This window comes from Candoia aspera, chromosome 4 (genome assembly GCF_035149785.1).
Source record: "Candoia aspera isolate rCanAsp1 chromosome 4, rCanAsp1.hap2, whole genome shotgun sequence".
In the NCBI taxonomy this organism is placed as follows: Eukaryota; Metazoa; Chordata; class Lepidosauria; order Squamata; family Boidae; genus Candoia; species Candoia aspera.
Window position 1 is genome coordinate 9017117 of NC_086156.1, and position 25190 is coordinate 9042306.

General features: G+C 42.6%; 1 protein-coding gene across 1 annotated transcript in view; it reads left to right on the top strand.

Moving 5' to 3' along the window:
- The first annotated feature begins 20544 nt into the window (after nt 1–20544).
- UBE3C (ubiquitin protein ligase E3C) overlaps nt 20545–25190 on the top strand; it is a 58863-nt gene continuing 54217 nt past the window's right edge. The window contains exon 1 of the mRNA XM_063303384.1: nt 20545–20876. Within this exon, the coding sequence (XP_063159454.1) occupies nt 20811–20876 (66 nt within the window). The 5' untranslated portion in view covers nt 20545–20810. The remainder of the gene's footprint in view (nt 20877–25190) is intronic.

The following is a 25190-nucleotide window of genomic DNA, read 5'->3' on the forward strand; positions in this document are numbered from 1 at the left end:
CAGACATTCCCTGAAAAATCAGATACCAATATCGATGAGTATGTGCAAAGGACTTTTTCTGACCAATAGCTAAGCAAGTCATCAGTTGAAAGAGTGTGCAGTGCCAAGCAAGAACACATTTCTGTTCTTTCTTCTGTCGAATTGTCAGATTTATGGCAGCTATAATTTCAGCAGGCTTTAGGGGGAAAGAGGAAATACAGTGATAGCTTTTGAAAATATAGTTAATGCAATTTCCAGCTGGAACTGGCATGGAATTTAGCATCACACAGTGGCAGATACTTCCCTCCCTCTGTCTCAGATGGATGCGGTGGCTTATGACAGACCGACCCAAGTATCAGATAACTTGAGGGACAGGGCACCGATCTGATACCTGGCTCTTGTTATAATCTTCCTAGCTCTGACTTCTATCGTTATTAAAGTCCAAACGTCCAGAAGAGCTCTTACTGCTTTCTGTTAGGATATGGAAACAGCACCATGGACAGCTCGTCTGGCCAAATCTGTCTGCAGTCCTACGATCAAGTTTAAGTTGACTGGGAAGGCTACAGCATGGAATGACTTGTGTTGTCTTGTTGTGTTGAGTATAATGGTCCCTAAGCTAATTACATTATCCTATTACCCACCCACCCACACATATGAGAGGGAGGGAGGAGAATTTTCAATGCAGAATACTAACCTTCTTCATCATCCTTATTTAAAAGAAAGTGTTTGGCCCCACAAAGGTAGTCTTCACTTAACAACCATTTGTTTAGTGATGGTTCAGACTTATGATGGTGCTTTAAAAACTGACTTACAACTGGTTCTCACACTTACAACCGTTGCAGCATCCCCATGGTCATGTGATCATGATTTGGGAGCTTGGCAACCAGTTTGCATTTATGACCATCGCAACGTCCGATGGTCACATGATTGCCATTTTCAACCTTCCTGGCTGGCTTCTGGCAGGCAGTATCAATGGGGAACTGCATGATTTGCTTAACAACCATGTGGTTTGCTTAACGCCTGTGGTGATTCACTTAACAACCACTGCAAAAAGGTCATAAAATCAGATCAGATTCACTTAATGACTGCTTTGCTTAACAATTGAAATTCCAGTCTCAATTATGGTCATTAAATGAGGACTACCTGTAAAGGCCACCCAGGCATTTTTCTAAAATAAAACTGATGGGTAACTCTGGCCAATGTTTGTCTTGCCAACCTGCCCAGGAAAAAGGTAAACTGGAGTGGTAGGGAACTTTTGTGTGGCTGATTGAAGTAGCAGGGCAGAACTCCCATCATTTTCTTATGTTAAAAGAGCTTTCTGTAAATTTTCTATATCTACTGAATGAACAATTTTTTAGATAGACCCTCTTAAATAGACTCTCCCAGCAGTGTTTTTAAGTGCTTACATACATACATTCTCATCATCCTTTTCCCTTTCAAGGTAAGCGACATGTAAGTGCAGAAATTGAGTAAGAAACAGTGATCTAAAGAAATTAAGGCATGAGACAACATAAAGAGAAGACAATGTAGTAAAATCTAACTTCTAATGACACCATTCACTATACCTCTCTACACCTTTCTATCCTTGGAAAACCTTCTTGCTTCCATAATACTGATTCTCGCATTTCCTTTTGTTCTGTGAATTTCCTACCTCATTCTGAGGACCTCATTATGCCATTCAATCATGACTTTTTGGTCTTCTACTTACTCTTGCCCCATTCACCCACCCACCCACCCACCCTTCCTTCCTTCCTTCCTTCCTTCCTTCCTTCCTTCCTTCCTTCCTTCCTTCCTTCTCTTTCTTTTTTGGTGATACAGTCCATTCTTTCCATATGACCAAACCACCTCAATGTATTGCATTTCTTTTATGCCACTTGCTAATTTTTCCATTCAATCTACATCCATTCAGCATCCATTCATGACCCTATTTCTTCTTGTTTTATCACATTCAGTTCTTAAGCACCCCATTGCCATTAGTTGATGTTTCCTCTGACATACCCATATGACAACATGAGCAGAAGCACACTTCCATTTTTTCCACATACATTCATTCCATGCAACAGAGCATGTATTTGCAGTTCCTAAACATTCTGCCAAGGTACAAAATTCATCTCCTTGATCTAGGTTTTGCCATTTATCTATAACTTGCCAAGAGTCATTTCATTTTCCCTGTCAAATATAATCACCTTGGTCTATTATGTAGTAATTTTCAGATCCATGCTCCTTGTTGCATCACATAAAATATTTATTATTTGACTTCTCAGGCACAACACAGCATTGTCTGCATACAAAAGCATATGCATGTTCATGTCTCCAACCAACATATACATTAAACAACCGAGGTGACACCACATTTCACTATACTGATTTTGTAACTGTTTCTTGGTATAGATAGATAGATGATGGATAGTTTGACAGACAGACAGACAGATGGAATTTTATCTTTACTAGGGCAGGTTTTATAGAGTGACTAATTCATTAAATACAGAACTAAATAATTGTCTTACTCCCTTCTCAATGCTGAACCAATCCCAGGATTTCATTTCTACTAATGCATGCCTTTCTTCCATCATATACTACTGTTACTGCATTTAGCAACCAAATTTTAACTCCATGTTCATACAAAACATCCAATAGTATACGCTCAAATTCCGTACAGTGTCAACTGATCAAAAGGAGTTGCCCTTGTGTGATATCTAAAATCAACAAATGTAGAACCAACTTTATTTCTGACACTCATATGTTTCTCAGGGGTCTACTAAAGAGCAAAAATCTGGATTGCACAACCCTTGCCCAGCATAATACCGCACTGGACTTTCCTATTTTTGTTCACTGTCACCTCTTGTACCCTTTCAATCAGCATGATATCAAACACATTCCCTGGCACACTTAAACCAACACACTCCCTGTAACTTTTTGCATTCACTCTTACTACCTTTCCATTTGCATGGGGCAAAAATAATGACAAGCTCTCCTCCATACAGCAGTGATGTTGGATGAATGCCAGAGTATGCTCAAATTCCCTGAAGTGTCAACTGATCAAAAGGAGTTGCCCTTGTGTGATATGTCCACAGAGGAGGGATCAAGTTGGAGGCTTTGATCACTTGACTGAAGCCCTGCCCCTTTTTTACATATGTGTGGAGTGTGGGATGCATGTTGAGCTTCAATTGCATGCTTCTGCCCAACATTTTGACTTTTTTGACCCCCGTGCGGATGTTTCTGTCTTCAGACAAGGAAAGGAAGAAAGGGACAAAAAACAAGGAACTAGCAGGCAGTTGACATGTCTGTGCAGGTTACAGTCTTAGATGCAGCACAACAGTGGCTTGAAAGGCACAACGTTGCCATAATTGGCAAGGTTCGTACAACACCGAACCAAATAATCCAAACAAGCTGCAACATGATACACAAGCTGCTAGGAGAAGCATGATGTGTAAACCAGGCCATAGTCAATCTAAGTTCATGAAGCTTCCCATGCTCAGGTTCTTGCGTCTGTGTTGGTGGTCAACTTCTCCTGTGTCTTCTATAAGATCTTCGCGATGGAAACCTTCCAAATACATTGGCTACTTTGTAGAAATTCATGGCTTCAGAATAGAGCTGGAAAGTTATATTAAGAAATGATAGAGTCGGGCTCAGAGCAAGCATTTTTGTACCATGTAACTTATTTCTGCCTCTAGTAGTATGGAACCTGAGACACTATCCCAAACTGTCCAGTTATTAATTCTGGGTTGAGTAAATAATTATTCACATCTGTGTCATTCAGAAGATTGGCCTCCAAGTATGCAAGTTTGTCAAGGTGACACAAAGAATTTAATTTCTCAGGTTTTTAATAGTGCCAGGATTCAGGACATCTTTTAGTCCAAGAAAGCCAAACAAGTTTAAAATTCTGCAGATGAAAGGCTTGATTATTTAACTGGCAAAGCAAGGACCATTAAGACAGTCATTCTAACAAACAATAAAAAAGGTACTGTCTTTTGGCTTCTCTTCTAAATCTCTCAAATTGCACAAATACAATCCACTCTCTGTCAAAAAATATTGCTATCAGTCAATTATGGGCTGCAGTAAAGGAGGAAAAAACAATTTGTAATCACGTTAAAACGTTTTACAAATGGGACCTACAACCATCGTTTCAATAGTATGTCAATGTCTCCTGAGATTGGAGGATCCATGCTGTATAGGTGTTCTGGATTTTCAAACCCATAAGCCAACATTAGCATAGTGAATATTAAGATCCCCCAAAGATAAGCAGGACTGGAACTTTTTAGTACTGGATAAGAGACCATTAGGAGATCCCAAGGCAGTTGCCTCATCTGAGAAACACCCAGAAGGCAAAGAAACACTGCTTCTGTTATAACTGCCAGGAAAACTACATGGATGTGTTGATGTCCTCTTGGGGTTGAGCTAGATGCATAGGATTGTTATCCTTTTATTCGAAGTATTTGGAGGGCAGCAAGTTGCCTCTCTCTGCTCTATTGTTCCATTTGAAAGTTTCAGACATCCATAAACTCCTGGGTCCTCCAAGAATCTTCTTGTTTATTTAGCACATGCATAGCCTCATCTTTCATCCAGAAGTTGAGAGAAATATATGTGATCTCCCCTTTAAACAACCATGGAAGGAGGTTACTCTTAGAAAGAGTACCCACTTAGAGTCATGGGTGGCATTCACACATAACACTACACTAAGATCCTTTGAGCAATGGTTTGTTGAACAAATCAGAATGGCCTGGTTTACACGTAACAACTAAAACTTGCTTTATACATTGTACTAAGCTACAATTTGCTTACTTATGGTTTACTGAATAAACCGCAACTGGCTGGGCTCATAAACACACTAAACCATAGACCATGGTTTGCAAACAGTGGCTAAATGTATACAACATGCAAAGCCACAAACAAGCAAGCTACGTTATGGTTTAATGTGTTGTGTGAACCTAATGTAAAAAATGCAGGAGTGCCTGGGGTATGTGCACAGGGCTGGGCTTTCATCATGCAATCATGGCCACCGTATTGACTATTTTGAACCCCGCCCCCCAGCCACCCTTGACACTACTCCTGAATAGGGACACATTTAAAATTAATAAATTTTAAATAAATTTTAAAATCTCTGTACTGTATTCTTACTTGAACAACTACAGTACATTTGAAGTTCTGGCAAACAGAGTGACATACATGCCCAACAAACAAATCATAGCTTAGCAGGGCACACTAAGCTCTAGAATATCAAAGTGAACCCAACCTATGTATGAAACTTACAGATGTGCCTAGTTGCCCTGTACTGTGCTGGTTTCAACCTCAGTTCTAAAATCATCCTGACATTTGCATGGGTCTCCCAACTGATCCCTGGTTCTGTGGGACTCTGCTCCTTCCCCAGTAGTTTATGGTGGGGAGAAATGGCTGAAAAACCCTAACAGCAAATTTCATCTGCAAGACAAAGCAGATGCAGATCACTGTGGGCCCACCTGGTCTTCCAAACCCTTGCACACTGCAGATCTCTTCCTTATATTCATTATCAAATGTAAGGTTCCATTCATTACAGAGACATCTGAGGCACAATGTTTCAGGATTAATGTCATACAGTAGGAATTGCTTTCTGAATATAGTTGTATCTCCTGTACATTTTCTCTACTATCAAGGTATTTTTCCTTCCTGCTGACTGAGAGGATATAGGAACCATGTAACTTTTTAGCTAGCCATGTTGTATTTGGCGCTGGAAACCATTATATAAATTCATTGAAGTGAAAGTGGAATCCACCATATACGTAAATGTGTAAAGGGCACTTGTTACCCAGGATATGTTTTGTACATTAAGCTGGTAGTTAATGAGTCTCCACAATCCTATATACAGTATTATCCTTTGGGAGAATGCCCAAAAGCTATTTCCTCTCAAAACAGTTTAAAATTAAGAAGCATTTCTCACTTTAAAAAATTAGGTTTAACATTAAGAAGCAATTCATCCCACCTTTCATATGTCCCAGTCTCTTTGGAAAACTTTTGTGATGTCCAGTGATGGCCGATCAATAGAATATGTTCCCTGGCTCAAGAAACTTAACAAGGAGAATGATACTGTTGTGTCCACACAATGCCCTAGCATTTCTTTGTACAAGATATTGAATCATAAGCTAGCTATGCTGATGAAATTCACATAATATAACAAAACATATCAGCCAATTACATTTGGACACAACATACTGCATTGTGTGACTCCCATACAGGCTAGAAATCCTGGAAATTGGAGTCACAAAACATCTGAAGGACATGAGGTCAGGAAAGCCACCTTAGATGTTCTGCAGTGCCAGAGAGTCCAAACCTTTACAAGTCCATTCAGAAGTAGCTCTTATTAAGTTAAGCTGAATTTATCTGAAGGAAGGTGAGGTGAGCCAAAATTGGATTATGCATGTGTACATTGCACGATGCTACTGCTAAATATATTCGTAGCTGATTGATATACCACTGTCCCGGAATATGCTATCATCAGCCCAGAGGCCTGAGAAGTAAGTTGCCTTCAAGACCTATCCATGGCCACATTTGGGTCAACATTTTTATAAATGACTTAGGAAAAAAAGCAGAGGGGATGCTCATCAAATATGGAAAAGATGACAATTACATTTGGACACAACATTGGAAGGAGCAGAAATATCTTAGAAAGAGATTTTCAGTTCTTAGGATGGAAAATTGGGCTGATAAAGGTTAATTTCAGGAGAGATACCTGCAAAGTCCTGCATTTCGGTAGAAAAACTTGATACCTAAGTAGAGATTGGGTGACAACTGGTTTGACAGATACATAGAAAAAACCAGAAGATAAACATGAGTTAACATAGCAACATGGCAGTTAAAACACTAAATGCATTTCTCAATTAGATCTGTAGAAATAAGCCCAGAATTCAAGAAGTACTCATATTACTCTGTTCTACTTTAGTAGGAATCAAGAAGACAATGGGATCTGGGCTATGAATAGCCATGGCTGGGTTGAGGTACCACAGAAATATCATTTTCCCACAAGTGACTTGCAGTCATGTGGTCAGTTTTTTTTAATCACTTCAATGATGGCTGGACGATGCTACAAAGATGCTGTAAGTCACTAGTAAGGAAATGAACTAAGCCATAACTCATGGTTTACAAATTTCATTAAAAAAAAAAAAGGCTGATTTCACATATCAACATTCATCTAAAGGTTTAAATGATCTTTGTTTAGTTTTCATCAAATTTGTTAGATGATTCCAGTCATTCTGTTTTGTAAAGCCAGTTTGGTCTAGTGGTTAAGGTGCTGGGCTGGAAACCAGGAGTCTGTGAGTTCTAGTCCCACCTTAGGCATGAAACCGGCTAGGTGATCTGGGGACAGTCCCTCTCTCTCAGCCCAAGAGCCAATCAGGCATGGTAGGAGAGTTCTAGTCCCGCCTTAGGCGTGAAAGCCGGCTGGGTGACCTTGGGCCAGTCCCTCTCTCTCAGCCCAAGAGCCAATCAGGCGTGGTATGAGAGTTCTAGTCCCGCCTTAGGCATGAAAGCTCGTTGGGTGATCTTGGGCAGGTTGCTCTCTCTCAGCCAAACTCACCTCACAGGGTTGTTGTTGTGGGGAAAATAGGAGGAGGAAGGAGTATTAGGTATGTTCGCTGCCTTGAGTTACTTATAAAAATAATAAAGGCAGGATAAAAATTAAAATAATAATAATAATAATTATTATTATTATTTAGGGCTTAGATTATGAGTTGAACCAAGCCAATATGGCTTTTCCAATAAACTGGGGATTAGGGAAACCATAGCTTAGCACAATGTATGAATCCACTGAAAATTTCTAGGTTAATTTTGAGCGATGGGTCTTTCAATGTCCCGTAACAGCTATTTTCTCTCACTGCAAGACAAAAAAAGCAGCACTGGCCTTACAAAATGGGAATGGGAAATATTTTATGCAAAACAAGAAATTATACATACTTAGGTAAATTTTTTTAAGGCACTGAATTCAGAACTCTATCTTCCTTGTCACATAACATTGTGTAGCTGGGCACACAAGGTTGAGACACACACATTCCCAGTCTAATAATGTGCAGGCTGTATTTGCATTAATCCCAACATGCTCCAGAGATATTGGAACCACAAGTCCCAGCGTTCTGAGGCAGAGGTTATGCTTGCTAGGATTCGGGAGGCTGCAGGCTCATACATCTGGAGGGCGACAGGTTGGAGAAGGTCAAGCCTGTACTATACCAACAAAAATGTCAAGGGCAGGTCAAGCAATGAGCTACGCAGCTGTTACAGTTGTCAGCTGCAGGGTGGAGAAGGTCCCTGTGGAAATGCCACATGGGCAATCCAAGGGAAGAAAGGCTGTTCGGGTTCCTGAGAAGCCTTAAAAGGCAATGGGACATTTGCCATTTGACTTCCCCTGAAGCAGGATCAGCTTAATAAATTGGGGAAGCAGACATGGTGGCGTTTGGCACATGATTAATCTGGAGCATTACTCTAATTACTTTAATTGGTATATTTACTGAAGGTCTTTAAAAATACAACTTCACAAAGCTTTGCAGGGGGGGTGCTTTCAACAGGCGAGCAATTTCCTATAAAGCCAAGGCAGGCTTTCAGCATCCCATTTACAGAACAAAATTGTCAAAACCCTGTGCGTACAGCGATCTGTCTGTTTGCACTTATGAAGCTTCTGTTGGACTTGAGGCTGAAACTGCAGGTGCACGGTGGCGTCTCCAGATCTCCAGAGAGCTTCTCTTTGAAATTAAGCTCAGATGGCCTCCAGTGCTTATGTTCATAAGTAAATAAGCATAACATTTCTGTCTCTGAGTTCACTTTGTAAATTGGGACAGTAATCTTATATAAAGATGCCCCCCTCTGAATTAATGTAACCTGTAAAAGGAAGGATCTATCAAGGCAGCACCAAAGGCATCTGAACATACAGAACAGGGTAATCTGGGGTGCACAGTAGACTTACTCTTATCTCTGGCAGTAAAGCTACTCTGGTGGCTGGTATTTTTTTTTTAATGCACTAAGCTAGACGGGGTGACTTTAAACTATGTTGTTGCCTAGGCTAGCTTAATTGAGAAACAAAAGGTGAAAAGTTACAAAGTCTAGCTCAGTATTATTATTCCTATTATGTTTTAGGAGCATGTATTCTGAGCACTCCAATTTACACTCTTCCGGAGCTGTCAAAGCCTTAAGTGGGTATTGAGGTCACCTCTTAAGTTCTGATCTCTTAAACTGCAGAACTAGGAATTGCCTTGTTGATGGGACAAAATGCCACTAAACCCTGAACTCAATAATAGCCATTATTTTTATCCAGCAGGAGAGATTGGGCAGTGTTACCATCATTAAAATGGTTTTGAATTAGAACATTTTTACATTGCATTTGGAATGGCAAGGAAGGTGGTCATGATGAGAAATATATGATTCTTGGTGCTCTCTGAGCTTGGTTGTTTGCCTGCAGAAGTTTCATTACCCAGCTAGGTAGCATCATCAGTAGCAAGGAGAAAACCACACCCCCACCAAAACTGGCAGGGCAAGCTATTGTATATAAACAGGGAGCAAACCCCACACTCACTTGCACTGATGATGTCACCTAGTTGGGCAATGAAATGTCTGCAAGCAAACGGCCAAGCTCGGAGAGTACCAAGGAGTCCAGAGTTCAATGCTGAGCAGTGGATATTCTCTTCTATTGCAAACACATGACTGTCCAGCTCCAGCTATAAACTCTAAACCATAAACCAACTAAACCATATCATGGTTTAGTCCATTGTGAGAACTGGGTCATTATGACATTATTATTACCCAACTAAAGCCTTGGTTGGTCTAACCTTTGACAACTGAATAAAACCATTTGGCTGGCTTCAAACATCGCATTCAACCATAAACCATTGTTTGATCAACCACATTGTCTAGAACCAGTCCACATAACATACAAAAATGAATCATTCCATCTTAGGGTTACGGGTGGAGATGGAGAGGCAGGTATCTCTCAGTCTCGTTCCAGAGAGAAAGACATTTTCTAATCAAGGAACGGTTGGCTGCTGACTCAAAAAGGGGGAAAGACAAGTTGTGGGACTAAAGGACAGGATTATAGAGTGTTGTTAATTGGATGGTTGTTGTTTTTTAATGTATGATTTCCTAATTCTCTGTGGCAAATCTTCTTACCAACCTTCCTTTGATTTGCTTGGAAATGTGGAGCTGAGAAAGAATTTAATTTCCATATCCAGAACAAATCCTTGACACTAGTGTGTGGTGTGAGCCCAGACAAAATGTTCCTATTGACTGTATGGAACTGTGTATGTGTCAGGGGTGCTTGCAGGATGTGGTAAAAAAAGACAGTCTAGTGGCTGCAACAGTGCAATCAAAGCTCTGCCCATTTTTATGTATGTTGATGCACCATCCTTGCACCATGCATTGATTGCACCTTTGTGGCCCCCATCTTGACTTTTTTTACCACAATGTACAAGCCCCCTGGTATGTGTGATGACTGACGGACCACGTGGGTATGCAGGGCACCACCTTCTAGTCGATATTCCAGAACTAAGGGGGAATGGGGACAAAGGGATTTGGGAGACAGAGATGGAAAGATGGATCTGACGGAAACTCAGAATCAAGCCCTGAGAAAGGCTCCATCTGACATATTCAGTCCCAGGGAATACAAGGAGGTTCAGCTACAGGTGCACTGTAATATTAAGGAACCTGTTTGGAACCCATGTTCAGCTATCTAATATGAACGTTGATTCTTTGTTTAATCATTAACAAAGTGGCTGTGCTATCTGATATCTTCTCCGTGTTCCACCAAGTCATGTTACTCAGAGGAGGAAAAACAAGAACAGGAAAGGATTTGGTGAGGACAGTAAAACCAACCAATCCTTTAGAGCAGTGTTTCTCAACCTTGGCAACTGTAAGATGTGTGGACGTCAACTCCCAGAACTCCCCATGCTCGCTGGGGAATGAAGGAATGATAAAAATATTTATAAAATAAAAAAAACTGGGGAGAATCTGTGGAAGAATGTACAGATAAGGCTAGGATTAGGAGAGGAGGATCATTAAACTTTAAAGATATTTATTTTGTTTAATTTATTGAAAATATTTATATGGCCTCCCATCTTAAAACCAAACTCTGAATGGCTCACAAAATTAATAAGTTCCCACTCTCATTCATATACATATTTAAAAAATTATTTCAAATTCGGGCAACTTCACATTAAAGAGGTAAGTTTCCTTCTTTATTTTTAATTTAAGAACATTGTTAATGCATATATACAGGCCTACCCATGAAACAAATATAATAATTTTGTAACTTCTGGCCTGTATTTGAGCCTGAATGTGCAAGTTTCCCCAAGGCCTGAAAAATATTTCAAGGATTCCTCCAGGGTCAAAAGGTGGAGAAAGGCTGCCTTAAGCTATGGGGAATTGCAGAGGCTCTATTTGGCAAGTACTAACAGAGAATGAGAGCCAGCTTGGTGTAGTGGTTAAGGCACTGGGCTAGAAACTGGGAGACTGTGAATTCTAGCCCTGCCTTAGGCACAAAGCCGGTTGGGTGACCTTGGGCCAGTCACTCTCTCTCAGCCCCAGGAAGAAGACAATGGCAAACCGCCTCTGAAAAACCTTGCCAAGAAAACCGCAGGGACTTGTCCAGGCAGTCTCTGAGAATCGGACATAATTGAACGGATTAAAAAAAAAAATAGAGAGTAAGGTTGTGTAACAACGGAACTGAACCAACCTGCAATTTGGTGTGGAAGGGACCTCTTTGATCAAAAGCTGTTTATGCCTGTAGAAACAAGCATATCTTAATTAATTAATGATGGTCATGTGACTCATAGAAGAGGGCTTAAATTATTGTTGTTGTTGTTTATTCGTTTAGTCGCTTCCGACTCTTCGTGACTTCATGGACCAGCCCACGCCAGAGCTTCCTGTCGGTCGTCAACACCCCCAGCTCCCCCAAGGACAAGTCCGTCACCTCTAGAATATCATCCATCCGTCTTGCCCTTGTTCGGCCCCTCTTCCTTTTGCCTTCCACTCTCCCTAGCATCAACACCTTCTCCAGGCTGTCCTGTCTTCTCATTATGTGGCCAAAGTATTTCAGTTTTGCCTTTAATATCATTCCCTCAAGGGAGCAGTCTGGCTTTATTTCCTGGAGGAAATAAATCCTGGTTGGATCTTCTTGCAGTCCAAGGCACTCTCAGAATTTTCCTCCAGCACCACAGTTCAAAAGCATCTATCTGCCTTCTCTGAGCCTTCCTTATGGTCCAGCTCTCGCAGCCATATGTCGCTATGGGGAATACCATTGCTTTAACTATGCGGACCTTTGTTGTCAGTGTGATGTCTCTGCTCTTGACTATTTTATCGAGATTTGTCATTGCTCTTCTCCCAAGGATTAAGCGTCTTCTGATTTCCTGACTGCAGTCAGCATCTGCAGTAATCTTTGCACCTAGGAATACGAAGTCTTTCACTGCTTCTACATTTTCTCCCTCTATTTGCCAGTTATCAATCAAGCTGGTTGCCATAATCTTGGTTTTTTTGAGGTTTAGCTGCAAGCCAGCTTTTGCACTTTCTTCTTTCACCATCATAAGGCTCCTCAGTTCCTCTTCGCTTTCAGCCATCAAAGTGGTATCATCTGCATATCTGAGATTGTTAATGTTTCTTCCAGTGATTTTAACTCCAGCCCCTCAAGCCCAGCACATCGCATGATGTGTTCTGCGTACAAGTTGAATAGGTAGGGTGAGAGTATACAGCCCTGCCGTACTCCTTTCCCAATCTTAAACCAGTCCGTTGTTCTGTGGTCTGTTCTTACTGTTGCTACTTGGTCATTATACAGATTCTTCAGGAGGCATACAAGATGACTTGGTATCCCCATACCGCTAAGAACTGCTTAAATTATGGAGACCTTCAAATATGAAACATCACAAACTTCAAGAGCCCCCTTCAGACTGTGAGGCCCTAAGCTGCAGATTGCTTAGCTTATGCCTAATTATGGCTTCAGGGTGACCGCAGGGAGGGAGGGGCCAGAAAAGTTAAGATGGTGGTCACAACCAAGGATTTTTTTTTTCCATGTCAGAAGCACCTATCAAGGCGCTTCTGTATTGAAAGGATTTGCCAGTGATGTCACTGTTGCCTGGGGGACGCCCGAGGGGGCTCCTTTCATGTCCCTGTTATTTTTCCCACCAGTGGTACCTATTCATCTACTTGCATTTGCATGCTTTTGAACTGCTCGGTTAGCAGGAGCTGGGACAAGTTGACGGGAGCTCACTCAGTCACATGGCTTGCGCTCTTGGGTTTCGAACTGCTGACCTGCCAACCTTAATGGTCCTCTGACTCAGCGCCTTAACCACTGAGCCACCACAGTCCCCCCACCAAGGAATTAAAGCACATAGAAAAGGGGTGGGCTTTGATTGTATGGTTGTGACTCTATGCTGGTCTATGACCATAATAAAGATTTGATTTGACAACTGACTGCCATCTTGACTTTTTTGACCCTCCCTCCCTGTGGACATGCCTGTTTGGCTCTGTCCCCACCCCTCTCCACAAGAAACAAGAAAACAAACCAAGGAAATGCCAGTCACGTTCTCTTAGATAACAAATTTGGCACATCCACAAATGACCCTTAGTTTTCAAAATCATATCTCTCTTTCCCAATTGAACACAGCTTACCCTGTTACAAAGTTTGAAAATAAATAAACAAGACAGAATTCATAAGCATGGTTGTTAATAAGAGATATTATGGTTAGCATGAAAGGAATAGGTTTATTATTGACTCAGAAAACCAGTTTATCTAAATGTTTTGAAGCCATGGTCATTTTGCACACATTTTAGTTTTATCTAAAAGTCCAAGCTATGATGTAAATGGTAAGTGAAATGAAGGAGAAATGAGACAAAATGCCAGTTTTTGCTGATTTGTAAGCCTTTGGGGGTTTTTGAGTGAGTGTAGTAAACGAGCATAAGGGACTCATTAATTAAATTCAATTAATTAACATTAATGGCAATCCATCATCTAAACCCCTTTGTGGAAATCACAGCATCGTATTCTTGTTTGACCTAATTAACTGTATTAATTTCTCTGATGCACCAATCCCAGCCCCAAATAACTCTACAACTCTGGAGATCTCTGTTCTGAACACACTTAATCAAGAGTACATGACATTCAGTTAAAAGGCTTATGGGAATTATTAATGAAAGGACACAATTAAGTTTGCAACCTTCAAAGTACAGAGAGCAAAACCACAGATCTCTCCAAGTTTTATCTTGCATGGTACGGCTTGAATTCTGTTCATATGCTCCAATTCTCACTTCAGTTCTAAAAATACTGCACAGAATAAGAAAACAAATGGTCAGAACAATACATTAATAGAGTCCTCTGATGTTGTCATTTGAATGAGATACAGGTAACACCGCTATCTTTTCCAAAAACCATTGATCCAAATTTAGGGGTGTTCTCATCCTGGGCTGGGCCTCTTCACCAGCAAGCAGGTATTTAATCTTGTCACACTGTTAAACTTTAGTTTAGCATTAATGAAATGTTATGGTAAGCTTAAAGCCCCATTCATCAGCTGATCTCATAAAAATTTGTCAGCTGAATTAATAGGGGCATAAAAGGACTGCCGCAGCCTATATTTCTTGCAATCTGATTTTCCTCTAAAAACATATTGTATGAAAAAGGAACAAAATGATTAAACCTGTTGCTAACGATGTCCAATTCTCTCTGTGGTTTAAATTATGACTGGTCTGATACATATAACTCACTATTGTGTTTTGCTTGATTTCAGCTCAGCACGTTTTGGAAACCTGGATAATTGTGACATGTATAGTATATCATAACTACTATTATCATCAACCGAGATCAATCCACTGCAGGATGAAGACCTCTTCACTAAAGGTTGTGGACCATGCTGGTCCAGTGCCCGTTGGTACACAGGTGTTTTTTGACTTCCCTGTCTAGGGCTGACAGAGTGTGATGGGCCTTAAGTCTGGCTTCCCATGCCCGCCCTCCTTCTGTGGGCTGAGACAGGTTTTACACACCAGTTGTCCAGTCTGTGGCTCTCCCTCATGTCTCCCAGGGTCATTCCCACAGACCATTGCAAGGATGAGGAACAACCTGATTTCAATTCCTTCTCCTGCATCTCTTGACTTAGCTCTTGCAGGGCTGTTGTGCTGATAACAGGGCAAGAGGGTTCCTTTATCCAATTTTCTGCATTCCTAGGAGGAAAGGCAGGACAGAAATAGAAATCTCTCATTGCACTGATTCATGGTTTGTTGAACTGCCTTGCTTCATAAGCAACAAAAGGAAGGCAGAGAGGCTGTATGACTGTTGCAAGGAGAAAATGATGAATTGGCGCCCGGTGATGGCAAGAAAGCAGAATGTCTTAATTTATATTTTATGACTGTCTTCTGAGAAAATAAAGCCCTTTTGGGCTATTGCTGTGCTGAGAAGACATCTGAGAAGAGAGAGGAAAGATTTAAAAAGATGTAGACAAGGAAAAAGTATAGAATGGAGAGTCCTGTGTTGGTCAGGTGAAAAAGATGAGGTGTTCTAGGAGTTGAATGTGAGCCAACACTGTGATGCAGCTGCTGAAAGGTCCAGTGCTATTTGGGGAGATAAACAAGAGCACAGAGTTCAGATCAAGGGAAATAATTCACTCACTTTACTTTGCCTTAGTCAGGTCAGGCTTCACCTAGATTCCTGCTTCTAGTCTGGGACCCCACAAACAAACAGGAGCACATTCAGAGGACTATCAAGATGGTGAGGGATCTGGAAACCCAATCCTATGATGAATGATTAAAGCAGCCTTCCTCCGCCTGGAGGAACCCTTGAAATAGTTTTCTGGCCTCGGGGAATCCCTGCACATTCAGGCTCAAGTATAGGCCAGAAGTTACAAAATTATTATATCCGTTTTATGGGTAGGCCTATGTGCACTAACAGTGTTCTTAAACTGAAAATAAAGAATGAAACCTACCTCTTTAATGTGAAGTTGCCCGAATTGGAAATAATTTTTAAAATAAATTGTGATCTCCCAGGGAAGCCCTGGTGGCCTCCCGTGGAGCCCTAGGGTGCCACGAAACCCTGGTTGAGAAACCCCTGGATTAAAGGAACGAAGTTTAGCCTGCAGAAGAGAAGGCCGAGGAGGGAGATGAGGACAGGTATCTCAAGCAGGGGATGGAGGGAAGCTCTCGGTTGCCCTGGGGTTGGTTAGTGGGAGGACCAAAAGCAAAAGGTTTGTTTGTTTGTTTGTTTATTAAACAGATTTATATGGCCACCCAGCTCACACACATGGTGACTCCGGGCAGCTTACAAAATTAAAATCAAAACTACAGGGAAGCAGATTCAAGTTAGATGTTGGGAACAATTTCCTGGCCATAAGAGCTGTCAGCAGATGGAACAGGCTGCCTCATAACATTATTTTTCCCCTTCTTTGGAGGGCTTCAAACAACGACAATCATCTCTCTGGAGATCTTAGCGTATCTTGGACTGAAAGGGAAATTGTGGGACCAGGAGATTCCTCCTAACTCCATGTTTCTATGATCTTGCTTAGTTTTTTGGAGCGCCACCAAGTCAGCTAGGTGCTGCCACCTGCAGGGTTGCTATAGAATAGCCCACGTTTTACAAATCAAATATTGTACAGTAGATAATTTTAATTACTGTACGCTCCGCGTTTCTTCTAAGTTTAAAGCATCACACGTGATTAAAGTATTACTTCAGCTTAACCCCCCAACACTTTGCAACTTCATGCGCTGCCCTCCAGATGTGCAGCGTTTCAACCCACCCCCATCACTTCAGTCAACCGAGGTATGTGAACCCATGTTGAATTATACTAGGCAGCTGCACAGACTGAATTAGGTTAAACTACACAAATAGAAGGCGGACAAACGTAAGGAGTATTAAGTATAGCACATTAAAAAAAAACCCACAACCAACCCTGTGATCATTTCAGTCAAAGCCGAACCAGTGCAAAAGACCAGCCTTTGTTCAGAAAGCCACGGTCTCGCCGCAGTTGCGGAGCGGGCGGTTTTGCGGGAGAACGATGTGCGGAAAGGAGCGAAACAAAATCAAACTCCCCTTTGAGCCCCCGCTAGGCTTTTTATTTTCTTTTTTAAGCCGCGCCATGAGGTCTAGCTTCAGCAAAGGATCGTTACCTTGTCGTGGTGCTGGAGCTTGAGCACCTCAATGATGCCATGAGCTAAACCGTGAAGGGCCACCCAAGACGGGAAGGTCATGACAGAGAGGTCAGACTAAATGCGATCCCTGGGGAAGGTAATGGCAACCCACCTCAGTATTCTTGCCGTGAAAACTAAATGGATCAGTACAACCAGAGATATGTCGGTATACCATCGGAAGATGAGACCCCCAGGTCGGAAGATGGTCAAAATGCTACTGGGGAGGAACAGAGGATGAGCTCAACTAGCCCCAGACGTGATGACGCAGCTAGCTCAAAGCCGAAAGGACGGCTAGCGGCCGACGGTGCTGGTGGTGAACGGCGAATCCGATGTTCTAAGGATCAACACACCATCGGAACCTGGAATGTAAGATCTATGAGCCAGGGCAAATTGGATGTGGTTATTGGTGAGATGTCAAGATTAAAGATAGACATTCTGGGCGTCAGTGAACTGAAATGGACTGGAATGGGCCACTTCACATCAAATGACCACCAGATCTACTACTGCGGACAAGAGGACCACAGAAGAAATGGAGTAGCCTTCATAATTAATAGTAAAGTGGCTAAAGCAGTGCTTGGATACAATCCAAAAAACGACAGAATGATCTCAATTCGAATTCAGGGCAAGCCATCTAACATCACAGTGATCCAAATATACGCCCCAACCACAAATGCTGAAGAAGCTGAAGTAGAGCAGTTCTATGAGGATCTGCAGCACCTGCTGGACAACACGCCTAAAAGAGATGTTATTTTCATCACAGGAGACTGGAATGCTAAGGTGGGCAGTCAAATGACACCTCGAATTACAGGTAAGTATGGCCTGGGAGAACAAAACGAAGCAGGACACAGGCTGATAGAATTTTGCCAAGACAATTCACTCTGCATAACAAACACTCTCTTCCAACAACCTAAGAGACGGCTTTATACATGGACTTCACCAGATGGACAACACCGAAATCAGATTGATTACATCCTTTGCAGCCAAAGGTGGCGGACATCTGTACAGTCGGTAAAAACAAGGCCTGGAGCTGACTGTAGTTCAGATCACGAACTTCTTCTTGCACAATTTAGGATCAGACTCAAGAGATTAGGGAAGACCCACAGATCAGCTAGATATGAGCTCACTAATATTCCTAAGGAATATGCAGTGGAGGTGAAGAATAGATTTAAGGGACTGGACTTAGTAGATAGGGTCCCAGAAGAACTCTGGACAGAAGTTGGCAGCATTGTTCAGGAGGCGGCAACAAAATACATCCCAAAGAAAGAGAAAACCAAGAAGGCAAAATGGCTGTCTGCTGAGACACTAGAAGTAGCCCAAGAAAGAAGGAAAGCAAAAGGCAACAGTGATAGGGGGAGATATGCCCAATTAAATGCAAAATTCCAGAGGTTAGCCAGAAGAGATAAGGAATTATTTTTAAACAAGCAATGCGCGGAAGTGGAAGAAGACAATAGAATAGGAAGGACAAGAGACCTCTTCCAGAAAATTAGAAACATTGGAGGTAAATTCCAGGCAAAAATGGGTATGATCAAAAACAAAGATGGCAAGGACCTAACAGAAGAAGAAGAGATCAAGAAAAGGTGGCAAGAATATACAGAAAACCTGTATAGGAAGGATAACAATATCGGGGATAGCTTTGACAGTGTGGTCGGTGAGCTAGAGCCAGACATCCTGAAGAGTGAGGTTGAGTGGGCCTTAAGAAGCATTGCTAATAACAAGGCAACAGGAGACGACGGCATCCCAGCTGAACTGTTCAAAATCTTGCAAGATGATGCTGTCAAGGTAATGCATGCTATATGCCAGCAAATTTGGAAAACACAAGAATGGCCATCAGACTGGAAAAAATCAACTTATATCCCCATACCAAAAAAGGGAAACACTAAAGAATGTTCAAACTATCGAACAGTGGCACTCATTTCACATGCCAGTAAGGTAATGCTCAAGATCCTGCAAGGTAGACTTCAGCAGTTCATGGAGCGAGAATTGCCAGACGTACAAGCTGGGTTTAGAAAAGGCAGAGGAACTAGAGACCAAATTGCCAATATCCGCTGGATAATGGAAAAAGCCAGGGAGTTTCAGAAAAACATCTATTTCTGTTTTATTGACTATTCTAAAGCCTTTGACTGTGTGGACCATAACAAATTGTGGCAAGTTCTTAGTGGTATGGGGATACCAAGTCATCTTGTATGCCTCCTGAAGAATCTGTATAACGACCAAGTAGCAACAGTAAGAACAGACCACGGAACAACAGACTGGTTTAAGATTGGGAAAGGAGTACGGCAGGGCTGTATACTCTCACCCTACCTATTCAACTTGTATGCAGAACACATCATGCGACAAGCTGGCCTTGAGGAATCCAAGGCTGGAGTTAAAATCTCTGGAAGAAACATTAACAATCTCAGATATGCAGATGATACCACTTTGATGGCTGAAAGTGAAGAGGAACTGAGGAGCCTTATGATGAAGGTGAAAGAAGAAAGTGCAAAAGCTGGTTTGCAGCTAAACCTCAAAAAAACCAAGATTATGGCAACCAGCTTGATTGATAACTGGCAAATAGAGGGAGAAAATGTAGAAGCAGTGAAAGACTTTGTATTCCTAGGTGCAAAGATTACTGCAGATGCTGACTGCAGTCAGGAAATCAGAAGACGCTTAATCCTTGGAAGAAGAGCAATGACAAATCTCGATAAAATAGTTAAGAGCAGAGACATCACACTGACAACAAAGGCCCGCATAGTTAAAGCAATGGTGTTCCCTGTAGTAACATATGGCTGCGAGAGCTGGACCATAAGGAAGGCTGAGCGAAGGAAGATCGATGCTTTTGAACTGTGGTGTTGGAGGAAAATTCTGAGAGTGCCTTGGACTGCAAGAAGATCCAACCAGTCCATCCTCCAGGAAATAAAGCCAGACTGCTCACTTGAGGGAATGATATTAAAGGCAAAACTGAAATACTTTGGCCACATCATGAGAAGACAGGACACCCTGGAGAAGATGCTGATGCTAGGGAGAGTGGAAGGCAAAAGGAAGAGGGGCCGACCAAGGGCAAGATGGATGGATGATATTCTAGAGGTGACGGACTCGTCCCTGGGGGAGCTGGGGGTGTTGACGACCGACAGGAAGCTCTGGCGTGGGCTGGTCCATGAAGTCACGAAGAGTCGGAAGCGACTAAACGAATAAACAACAACAATGAGGTCTAGCGCCTTCGGGAGCCGACTCGCATTCGCCAAACATCCAAGCTTGGGGAAGGGGCGGTGCCCACGAGAAGACTCTGCCTCAGCCCCGCCTTCCGAGTCCGCCTCGCCGACATTCTTCCTCCGAGCCGGCAGGGGGAGCGCGCGGAAGCCCTGCCTTGACGAGTGGGGCGGGGGGAGACGCACGAACGTACACGCGTGCGCGCGCGCTCAGGCGAGGCGGGCGCGCGCCGGGGCCCGCTGCAGTCGGCGGCCATCTTCTTTCAGGAGCCGGCGGGTTCGCTTCTCTTGCAAGCGCGGCGGCCGCCCCGCAAGCCTCCCTTGCTCCGGCCGCTGCGGGCGGGAGCCCCGAAAGGAAGCCCTGCTCGGGGCCGGAGGGGGCGCGAGCGGAGGGCGCCTCGGGCTTGGGGGGCGGGCGGGCGAGGCTGGCTGGCGGCGGGGCTTTCCCGCGGGGTCGGGCCCCCTCCTCGGCCGCTCTTCGCCCCGCAGGCTGAGGAGGCCGGGCCGCGCTCCGGATGGGCGGCTAGGCGGCTGGCCACCATGTTCAGCTTCGAAGGGGAGTTCAAGACCAGGCCCAAGGTCTCCCTCGGCGGAGCCAGCAAGAAGGTAAGCTCCGCCAGGCCGGCGTGACTCAGGCTTCTCCGGAGCCCCCGCGCTGCGCCTCGTCCCTCTCAGAGGCGGCGTCCCGACGAGGGCTTCCTCTTCGGCGAGAGGCGCCCGGAGCGGCCCCGGCTGGGAACGATGCGCTGAGCCGGAATGGGGCAGGCGTGGTCGCCCCTACAGGCTGGTCGGTGCCGTCTTGGGGGCCACCGGGGCCCCGCCCCTCCCCTCCCCTCCCCTCCCCTCCCGCAATGGTGCACCGTTGGGGAAACAGACCTCTTATGTTTGCAGTTAGAAGAGGCCCCTCCATGGGGTGTGCTTAAAACTTAAAGCCCCTGGCCCCCGAGGGCGTTGGGTCCGCACATGGACAGCGGGATCCTGGTTAGAGAAACATGTGATGGGATTTGGGGGGAGTGGCCAGGCAGGCTGTTTAAGCATTTGGTTCCTCAATGTCTTGATTGCAGTGTGTCTCTCAACCTTGGCGACTTTGAGATGCCTGGACTTCAACTCCCAGAATTCCCCAGCCAGCACGCTGGCTGGGGAATTCTGGGAGTTGAAGTCCAGGCATCTCAAAGTCGCCAAGGTTGAGACATACTACTTTATTGGACAGTAGACAGTAGGGAACGTTGAAATCCTGTGTTGTTTTTAAATATGTTTCTGAAACCCCATAGTCTGAAAAAGGCTGATGAGGGAGGGGTGTATTCTGTTCGTTTTACTGAGCTTTCTCTTTTCCCCCCCAGTCATTCTTACTAGTACAGCTGTTAAAAGGGAAGCTTATGAAAAATACGTGTATAGGTATAGCAGCTACATTTTTTATTTTAAAAAATAATATTTCCTGTCATCGGGATTAAGTGTGCATGTGTGTGTTTTTAAATACTGTGGTTCGGCTTTGGCACAATTAAAACTTGCTCCAAATCTAGCTTCTGTTCTGAAGCCACTCAGGGGCCTAATAATGTAAATATCTTTCAGTTTCCAGTCTGCAATCTGGAGAGTATTGCTTACCTCATATGATTGTTATCTATAGGAAAGAACTAATATGGCTTCCCCAAACAATACAAATCCAATTGTTCTATAATTGTTTATATAAACTGACTACTTGTGCTGTATATACCCATCACCTAGAATTGATACTGAATAGTCAGTCTGCTTTAATGCAGTATGTATAACATATAACAAATTAAAGATATAGTGAAATAATGGTGACTGTTGCCTTCTGTGTAACTACCCTTTCATGAACCAGGTGCCCATTAGAAATATATTAAGTGTATAATTCATCTAAATTACGGACTATCATTTGCTACTGACACTTCTCTGATAGCTAAAAAGTCATTTATGCTCATCAAATCAGACACATGATACTACATTGTTTTGTGCAGTGAAGATGGAATAAATCACCATGTAAAGAGTGGCAAGTGGTAGAGCATAGTCTGCTTTTCATTCATGTTTGGTGGATTTATGTGTGCTTGGCATCAAATTATGAACACCAATAGTTCTACTAAAAGATAATGCTTCTTTACTGAAAAAAGCGCTCAGGCATAATTATGGTGTTGAAATCACAGGTGGATTTTATGTAATAATGAAGAGGTAGAAAAGGTATGTAGCAACATCAGATACAATTGCTTAAGATTTGTTATTTGGCTTTCTGCCAAAAAAAGGGCACTCAAGGCAACAATACATACTTTTATTTACAGTAGTTAAAACTCCTAGTTCTGTCCCTCTCAAGTCTTGCTGTGCTGCCTTGTGTGGTGGTAGTGAGGTGTTCCTAGAAGGAATGAGTGAAGAATGTGGAGAGTGTATGCCAAGAGTATATAAGGGCACCTATATTGGACAGCAGTGATATAGGAAGATGGTAGAGACGGATGATCACTTTAATGACAATGCCAGCAGCATAATTTCATACCCCATGGGAGAAGGAAATTCTTTTACCAAGAAAGCCACTCAGGCAGACATATAAAGTGATTGATATAATGCCAGATGATGGGCCCTTCAGGTTGGATGGCACTCAATGTGCTACCTGAGGAAGAGCTGAGGATCTTTTGGAGTACTTGTGTTTATGATGCAGTAAATTGAAGCATGAAGGACATCTGGTTGCAAAGCAGGAAAAGAAAATCCAAAACTGCAGAAACAGAATTAAAGTAGGAATATGGAATGTAAGAAGCATGGATACGGGAACAATTCAGCACTGTGAAAGATGAAATGAATCAACTCCATGTTGACATCTTAGGTAGCAGCAAATTGAAATGGACTGGAATGGACATTTTCTGTAGAAGATTACCCTGTTTACTATTCAGGACCTGAAAAAGAAGAAGAAACAGCATTGTTTTCATAGTCTAGAAAGATATACCAAGAACAGTATTTGGGTACAGTGCAATCAATGACCAAATAGTATCAATTAGACTGCGGACAGCCCTTTAATATGATATTATTCCAAGTTTATGCTCCAACCACTGATGCAGAAAAAGAGGAGGCTGACAGGTTTTATGATCAAGTTCAATCTGAAATTGTGACGATTGCCTTAATCTAAATAAAACTCGCAGACTCAGAATCTTGATTCAGGTTCTTGATTTATTTAGAAAAGAGTGCAAACATGTAAAAAGCTGAGAATGAGGAAAGCGCGCCCAAACTCAAACTAAATAGCGTCTTTGCAACCATCACTCCACCCCCTCCCTCGCAAGCAGCCCTCCCCACATTCCCAGGTGCTCCTAACGAGCACCGCTGATCAACGGGCTAAACAACCTTGACATTTAAGAGATAGCCGAAACACATTCCTCCCTGGCACAGTCCAGCCTGTTTATTGTACAAGGTTCCCAGCAGCACCCTCCCAGCCAGGACACGTGTCAGCACCATTGCAAGCGAACCGTTACGATGTAATCCCATCTGAACGGTGAACATGACAGAAATCAACAATGTGCCAGCAAGATGTGCTGCTCGTGGTTGGAGACTGGAATGCCAAAAATGGATATACAGGTGTGTGGCCTAGGAAATAAATGAAGCAGAAGAATGAAATAAATTTCTGCTTACCCAAAATTTCATCATGGACATCACCAGATTGAGTACACAGAAATCAAACTGACTGTTTATTGGTACAAAAAGGTGGAAGAGCTCAATTACAACAGCAAAGATGTGGCCAGTGCAAGTTCGAAGTCAAGGTAAAGTGGAAGAAGAAAGCCAGCTAGTTTCCACAATGTGATCTGGAGAGTATATCCACCGTTTTCAAGAAGAACATCATGAATCACCATGAAGTCCTCTGAACCATATTGATGGGGAACCAGAAGAACCGTGGAAGGAAACACTTGATAAGTTGTTATGTTGCTACAGCTGAACGTAAAGAGAGACTACCAAAGACTAGGAAACCGAAGAAACTGGATTCAGGACAAAAGGTGGAAATTGCTGAGAAGAGAAGCCAAAAAAAGATAAAGCTCTCAGGAAGGAGCTTAACAAAGAAATTCAGAGACCTGTTAGGGGAGAAAAGAAGCCGTACTGCGACATTTGTAAAGACATCAAAGATACAGAAACAAAAACAAGGCAAGTCTTCCAAAAGATCTCTGATCTCAGAAGGTGGTTCCAACCTCAAATTGGCATGCAAAAGGATACCAATGGACGGATAGTAACTGATTTCAAGAAGATCAAACAAAAATGGAAGGCATATTCTGAAATTCTTTGCAGTAGAGATGCCAATATCCAAGATACACTAGATACTTACAGGATCCTCCAGTACTAGACGGTAAAGTTAGACCAAGGCTCAGGTCATTATTAAGTTGGAAGGCTATAGGAATTTATTGAGTATCTACAGAAATACGGCAAGCAACAGAAGAAGAAACTTTACAAGATTCTAACCAAACTCTGCCAGCAAATCTGGAGAACAACACAGTAGCCAACTGACTAGAACGGGTCAATCTACATAGCAGTACTGAAGAAAGGAAACTTAACAAACTATTGCACGGTATCCTTAATTTCACATGCTAGTAAAATAACGCTTAACATCTTCCAACACAAATTAGAAAATATGTGTGGTTGCTAAGAGTTGACATTGACTCAATCGCAGAATCAGTCGGTCATCAATTCGTTAATTTCCACTGTAATTAATGTAGACTTTATCTTTGATTGGTAAGCATGTTCTGATAAATTGACTGCTGAAGTAAAAGTTCATATAAATGTCCATCTGAATAATGTTTTACTGAGCTCAGTGAGGCTTACTCCCAGATAAGTGTGTATAAGATTGCTGCCTAAAGCATTAACTTTTAGAATAAATAAACAAGATTCAGAACAGGTTGGATATATCAATCACAGAGGAAGAAAACAAATTGAAATATTCTAACT